Below are 7,859 nucleotides of genomic sequence, written 5' to 3'. Positions count from 1 at the left end.
CGGTCTGGTTCAGATTCCTGGTTCTGTTGTTATTGTTGGTCTGGTTCAGATTCCTGGTTCTGATTCCTGGTTCTATTGTTCTTGTCGGTCTGGTTCAGATTCCTAGTTCTGTTGTTCTTGTCGGTCTGGTTCGGATTCGTGGTTCTGTTGTTCTTGTCGGTCTGGTTCAGATTCCTAGTTCTGATTCCTGGTTCTATTGTTCTTGTCAGTCCGGTTCAGATTCCTGGTTCTGATTCCTGGTTCTGTTGTTCTTGTCGGTCTGGTTTGGATTCGTGGTTCTGTTGTTCTTGTCGGTCTGGTTCAGATTCCTGGTTCTGTTGTTCTTGTCGGTCTGGGTTTGTACTCCTGTTGATTCCATTGGTTCTATCTGTGTGTACTAGTTTATGAACTCATTTTAACAACAATGCCTGGATGCTAGCTAGCTAGTGCAGATGTTAGCATACTCACTAGTAATCCTGGTCGTTTGTGTACCGTAGGTGTATTTGTTTCGTTTACTAGGTCACCTTTTGTTTGCCTCAGGTGTGTAGTTTTTACTATTGTACAGAGAATTGAATCAGTTAAATCTAGTTTTTGTCAGATGTTTATAGTTTATTATTTGACCCGTGTCTAGAAGGATTAGCTCCATTGAAAACAAATGCACATGGGGGGAGGGGGCGGGGCATATTTTATGAAACCCAGAGGATCTGCACCAGTCTGTGTACATGTTTTAAGAGCTGTTATTAAAATGACTAACAAACTATCTGCATCTTCAACAAACAGAATTTATTAAGAAAATACATGTTTATTGACAACATTATTGAGTTCATTATTGTGTTTATGACAGAAAAATAAAGCTGCGTTCCAAATAGAGTCTTTACAACAATACTGTCCTGATAAGATGAACGCAAATTATGCAAATATTAAAGAAGACTGGTCCACGTGTTTGGGGGGGGGGGGGGGGGGGGTCTGACCTGGACCAGACTGGACCAGCCAGATGATAACAGTGAAAACAGTTTAAATTACATTATTAAAGTGTTTACAGCTAGAAAGTCCCCTTAAAAATATGAATAACACGAACAACCTGAACATTTTTAAAGAAAAACAAGTGCAATTGTTCCAATATTCATCCTCAGTTCATCATTTCTACACATTCATTATTAGGGCTGTAAGAAAATATCGGTTCAGCTATATATCTCAATATTTCATTTCACAATACTGTATCGATAATAAAAAGTACAGTATCAATATTTTTAGGTATTTATTCAAATGCAGATATTATGGAGGTTCATTTTAGTTTTTTTTTGTTTACATTTTATTTATTCTTATTTCACACTCTTTTATTAAATAATGTTCGTTCCTTTGTTGGGACTGAACTAAAATACTGTTCTGATGTTAGTTCTGAACTAACAGAATTTGAACATTTGAACAGGATCTTAAACTGTAATTGTCTGTAAAACAGAATTTCAGTTTGAACACAGGAACATTTTGTGACATAGCATTAGATCCTGTTGGGATCAAATGAAAATGTGTTTTAGTATTTGTGCAGATTTCTGGTGGAATTCAATTCTTCAAGGAAATAATCATTTAAAAAAAAAAGAAACAAACAAAAATTTGCCTTTTTAACAGTATCATGATATACCGTGACATATCATATCGTGATCCTAGTATTGTGATTTGTATTGTATGGCCAGATTCTTGCCGATACACAGCCCTGTTAATAACACACTGAATATTAGTCCAAATACACTGATTTATATTAGAATATTTCAGGTTGTTTATATTTCTTCAGATTATTCAGATTTTGTTAATATCTTCTGTGTAATTTTTACAATTCCTAAATTCATCCTGCCAGCTGATTGGACCCTTTGGTGAGTCGGTTCTGGACCCCCGGGCCACATGTTTGACACCTGTGCTTTAAAGCTTGGGTAAAGTTTGCCAACTATAAGCTTTGTATTTTTAACACACACATTCAAACTGTGAACGATACAATTAAAAAACACTCATGTATTAAATCAGAGTCATGACTGTAAATGACTAAATGTGGACGTGTGGCTCAGAGGTCAAAGGTCAGAGGAGAGCTTTAGAAACTGTCCCATAAGTCCACATATGGAAATGTAACGGGTCCAAACCCAGCTGGGGGGGTCAGAGCCAGTGATGTGGTCTCTGGTGGGGGGGTGGGTTGGATCCCTGGTAGGCATCTGAAGGGTCCGGTATCAGTGGTGGTGGTGATGTGGTCTCTGGTGGTGGTGGGGTGGGGGGGTTGGATCCCTGGTAGGGGTCTGGGTGTTCTGTTATCAGTGGTGGTGGTGATGTTATCCCTGGCAGGGGGGGGGGGGGGGGGGGGGGAGATGGGTCCCTGATAGGGGTCTGGGGGGTCCGGTATCAGTGGTGGTGGTGATACGGTCTCTGCTGGGGGGGGCCAGACCCACTGGAATGGCCCCCCCAGGGCCGGTCTCTATCCTGCCACTGCTGCCCCCGATGCTCCGCCCTCCAGGCCACGCCCTCACCATATCCCGGACCTCCTCCTCCTCGTCCCCATCCACGTCCTCGACAGCCCTGGTACCTGAGACATCCATAAAGGGGGTCAGTTTAAGTCCATTAAGACCAAGTCCACTTCAGTCTGAGTATGATCTGACTAACATCATAGAATAGAATAGAAATGAATAGAATAGAACTAAATAGAATAAATTAGAACAGAACTGAATAGAATAGAACTAAATAGAATAAAATAGAACAGAACTGAACAGAATAGAACTAAATAGAATAGAACTAAAAAGACTAGAACTGAATAGAATTGAACAGAAAGGAATAAAACTAAATATAATAGAATTGAATAGAATAACATAGAACTAAGTAGAATAGAACTGAACAGAATTGAACTAAATAGAACTGTTCTCTAAAATTAACGTTTATTTGCAACATATTATAGTGAACTATTACACGATCAAAAACAAATTAATTTTAGCAAATAAAATGTCGCCATTTTGAGTGTCTGGGGTCGCCTGAAATTTCTAATAATTTACAAAAAATATTAAAAAATTAAAATTTACTAATAAAAATTTAGATTATATAGCCTAAATGTTGCCTAAAATTAACGTTTATTTGCAACATATTATAGCAAACTATTACACGATCAAAAACAAATTAATTTTAGCCCCCCAAAAAAATCTGTTTTGAATGTCTGGGGTTGCCTTAAATTTGTGATGTTAAAATGGGGTCACGAGCCAAAAAAGGTTGGAACCACTGGATTAGAGATAATGAGGACATGACTGGAGTTGGACACATGTGGACAAACGTCATGGACACACGTAGACAAACGTCATGGACACACGTGGACAAACGTCATGGACACACGTGGACAAACGTCATGGACACACGTGGACAAACGTCTGAGACACATGTGGACAAACGTCTGGAACCACAGACAGACAGATGCTGCTTTAAGGACACCTCTGACCCTGGACTGTCTGAACAGGTTTAAGCTGTGGTCAGATGTTAGACCCAGATCACATAATGCTACATGTGACCCGGCTGAATGTCTCACCTGTTGTCCCTCCCTCTCTGGTTCCCGCCTCCTCCTCCTCGTCCTCTCCAGTCGTCCACGGTGGGGGGCGGGTCCGCCGCCCTCTGCACATACTGCTGGTATTCATGGTCCTCAGAGGAAAACCTGTGGGCGAACATCTGCTCGTAGGTCTGGAGCTTCTGTTGGGTTTCAGTCATCCTGCAGAGGACAGAGGGGACAGAGAGGACAGAGAGGAGGACAGAGGAGGACAGAAGGGACAGATGAAGACAAAGGAGGACAGATGAGGACACTGTTAAACAGGTCCATGTTTTCAGACCCTGTCCTTCATCAGCTCCACATGAACACAGCAGGGACACCCCCCAGACAGCATACACATGAACCAGCACTCTGCTTCAAATGTTAGGGTTAAACTGGGGGGGCTCAGCGGGTCGTCCAATAACCCAAGGGTTGGTGGTTCAAATCCCACTCTGTCCTAGTCATGTCCCGCTGTGTCCTTGGAGACAACACTTGACCCACCTTACCTCCAGTGTCACTCACAATGGTGTACGAATGTTTGGTGGTGGTGGGAGGGGCCGTCTGTTAGCCCCGCCTCAGGCCAGATGGAGTGAATAATGGACCAATGAGGTGGAGCGCTACAGATCCAACCCATTATTATTCTGAACTGACACTGACATATGCAGAGCCCTGTCATCAGTCAATCAGCTGAACGGTGTCGGAGAAATCAGGTGGACAAACTCTGAAGTTCCAAATTTTCAAAACTTTGTTAAAAAAAAAAAAATCCAAAAGTGCATCAAACTGTACCCCTGCCCCCTTATACCCCTGGAGGCCTGCTACTGTCAACTGCAAAATGTCCCCATGGTGGGATCAATTAAGTTTAATCCCTAGACGGAGGATGGTTTTCATCAGTGCACGTGAACACAAACCTCTGTGAACCACAACCCAAGACATACGGACACACAAGGAACTACAAAATTACACACGCACATGCACGCACGCACGCACGCGTGCACACACACACACACACACATCTGCAGTTAGGTCTGGATCAGAACCAGGCTCTGAAAACTGTCCATAAAGTCTTTTTAACATTTAACACATTTATTACAAAAGCAAATGGACAAACACATCTGCAGAAGTTATGACAAATACAAAAGTAGATATTTAAGTAGTGTTTCCTGATTTAATCCACCTCTATACGGGACCAGTAGGGACCAGTAAGGACCAGTAGGGACCAGCAGACAGTCCTGGGTTTGGATCCATATCTTTTTTTTTTTTTTCCTTTTTTTTTTTTTTTTTAATTGAAAATATTTTTTTTTGTGATCTGGCATTATATAAATAAAATTTGATTGATTGAGTGATTTAATTGGTTTTCCCCTGTAAGTCCCTTTGGAAAAAAGCGTCTGCCAAATGCATAAACATAAACATAAACATATTTAGGTACACAAGACACATAAATTTTCAACAAACATCAAGATGTCAAAAAGAAAAAGCATTTGAACAAATAAATTAAAAAAAAAAATGCATAGATTTAAAGACACAAAGCAGAACAGACAAATAATAGTATAAAAAAAAGTAACAAAAATAAATAAATAAATGCATCAGAGAGTTCAGTCTATTTTATAGAATTCTTCATAAGTTGCCAGAGGTGCTGGTGCTTTTTTGGTTAAAGATAAATTCTAATGATTTAATACATTTTTCAAATTCCATCAGAAAGATTTTAAAATTTGGGTGTTTTTTTCGTATATTTATTTTTGCATATATGAAATTTTCCAAATAAAATGATCAAATTTACAACAAATTCTAAATTACAAATGTCATGTTCAAAATATGTCATTACATTTTGAGATGTTATAGTTATTTTTTCATTGCTTTTAGATATGATATATTTTTCAATTTTAGACCAGAAATTAGAAGAGTGTTCACACAGAAAGAATAAGTGTAAGTGTAAGTTTCAGGACAAGAAGGACCGGGTTTGGATCCATATCGTCTGTATCAGAACCTCATCAATGACGTCACTAGTCGCTTTTCTATTTACCTTCAAATTGTGTTTATTTTACTCTGGGAAAATGTTGTTTTTGGTTTCCATAATTACACTAAAAGAGAGGGAAAATTGTGTTTTTTAACAAATTTGTTTTTGGCAAAAATGTTATTCATAAAAGTAAATTCATAAAGAAAACACCTTCCTTCATTGTCTTCCAAAAAGAAATGGAGCTTTACTTTAAGCTCAAGATTATGGATGTAACGATTACCGGTGTAACGATAAACCGTTGTAAAATTGCAGACGGTTAGTATTACCATTTAAATTCTAATTATCATGATAACCGTGTTTGATTACCACACTTTTCCGGAGAAAACGTCTATGTAAAGATCTGCTTTTATGTCAAATATTTGAGTCTAGTTTTAATTTATTACAATTTTAATCTTCTATACCTAATATTTGGAACAAATATTCACTTTTAAAGTCTTTTGAAAAGGTTCGTTAAGCATCTGTTTGTTGTTTATGCAATAAAATATACACATTTTTCAAATCGGATTTTATATTTTGTGTTTTTTGTCCTTTTACGTTTTTATAGTAGGATAAAGTGAAAAAAAATAACAGACAGATGATATAAATGAAGTTGTGCTGAAAAAACAGATCCCAAACATGGGTATAGTAAACATATGTTTATATAGTATATAAAGGCAAAATCAAAAGGACTGAAAAACGGACAAAACAGACTCAGACCACTAAGGGTTAATATTTGCATGTTTCTGCCAACAGAGGTACATTGTGCCAATTATTTCATTTGTTTGTTTGTTTTTTTAAATACAACTTGGTGAAATTATTTCAGTGTGTGTATTAGTACTCTTTGAACATTTTGAGCACAATTTCAACAATACCGCGATAATAATGATAACCTGATAATTTTGGTAACAACAACCGAGATATGAAATTTTCATATGGTTACATTCCTAATCATTAACAACTCGACAAATGAAAAGGTTATGAACACATTCAATTTCTGTAACATTTACAACATTTCTATGTCATGTACTTTACCCCTGGCACAGCTAGTATTTCATGTTCTTTTGTGTAATTATATACTGTTTGTATTTCAACTCTTTTTGAATTTATTTTATTTTTTTGGTTTGTTTTCAGAGACAGAGAACCCGGGACAGATGGACCGGCCTAGAACATAAAACTGACTCTAAACTCACATATAATTGTACCAACTGGAATCTGTACATGATTATAAAGTCTGTATCTGAGCTGAGGATTAAACACATACCTTTAATCGATGTGAATTCCTTCATTTACACATGTACAACTTCACTTCATGCACCGCTGTTCCTGAAGGTACAATCCCTCCAAGAGTCCGTCACTCAATGGCTTCCCCCGGAACACATAAATGTCTGCGTGTAGTTCCGGTCCGACACAAGTCCACTGAGAATAAAGACAAAACGAACCAAATAGTCCACAAATTTAAGATAAAAAATGAACAAATAATCAACAAAATCAACAAAACAATCACTAACAAGAAAAGTATCGCCACAGTAATCTATACAATTAACAAAAATTAGCAAAGTAGTGATTAAAATGCAGATTAAAATGAAGGTAACATGCAAGAAACTTAAAAAAGAGGACCAAAATAAAATAAAATAAAAAATTGAGGAGAGTATTAATAAAATAAGAAAACATGAAGAAGAATTTAATAAATTGAACAAAACTGTGACAGATTTCTTTATTTATTTTTTGTCGTGTTTCAATATTTTCATTACATTTCAAATGTCTTAATTTTTTTGTTTGTTTATTTTGTTTCAGATAGTTGTAATAGCTGTGTTTAACCATTCCACCATGTCTCCAAATGTATTTCTATATTTCTCTTCTGTAATATTTTTCCCATTCTTGTTATGTAAATTTGCTTTGTGCCAACAAAAAAAATGTAAAAAGTAAAAATAATAATAATAATAATAATAATAATAATAAAAAAATAAAATGCCATAAAGGCTAAAGAGTAAAAAAAAAAAGAGAGAGAGAGAGAGAGAGAGAGAGAGAGAAATATTCAGCTGTAAAAAGAACAGAAACCAACAACATACTGAATACAACGAGACTCCATTCAACCAACTGAATTTAAAAAAAAGAAAGAAAAAAAAAAGAACACAATGAACTAAACTGTCCATGTTTAAATGTTTTCCCCTGGAACACATATATGTCGACGTATAGTTCCGGCAGCGCAAGGGTCCGACACAAGCCCGCTGAGAATAAAGACAAAAACGAACCAAATAGTCCACTAATTTAAGATAAAAATGAGCAAATAATCAACAAAACAATCTCTAGCAAGAAAAGGATCGCCACAATAATCTATACAATTAACAA

At 36.9% G+C, this 7,859-nt stretch overlaps 1 protein-coding gene across 1 annotated transcript; it reads right to left on the bottom strand.

The window, feature by feature from the left end:
- Positions 1-1,578: 1,578 nt before the first annotated feature.
- LOC115417018 (RNA guanine-N7 methyltransferase activating subunit-like) lies at positions 1,579-6,870 on the bottom strand. The gene is made up of 4 exons (XM_030130943.1): positions 6,772-6,870; positions 3,524-3,700; positions 2,392-2,542; positions 1,579-2,259 (listed from the first exon to the last, which is right to left on the bottom strand). The coding sequence occupies exons 2-4, from the start codon at positions 3,697-3,699 to the stop codon at positions 2,122-2,124; spliced, it is 465 nt and encodes a 154-aa protein (XP_029986803.1). The 5' UTR covers position 3,700; positions 6,772-6,870; the 3' UTR covers positions 1,579-2,121.
- Between the last annotated feature and the right edge of the window lie 989 nt (positions 6,871-7,859).

This window comes from Sphaeramia orbicularis, chromosome 3, assembly GCF_902148855.1.
Source record: "Sphaeramia orbicularis chromosome 3, fSphaOr1.1, whole genome shotgun sequence".
Taxonomy (NCBI): domain Eukaryota; kingdom Metazoa; phylum Chordata; class Actinopteri; order Kurtiformes; family Apogonidae; genus Sphaeramia; species Sphaeramia orbicularis.
The sequence above is the reverse complement of the archived record's forward strand: the minus strand, read 5'-3'. Positions and strand labels throughout refer to the sequence as shown.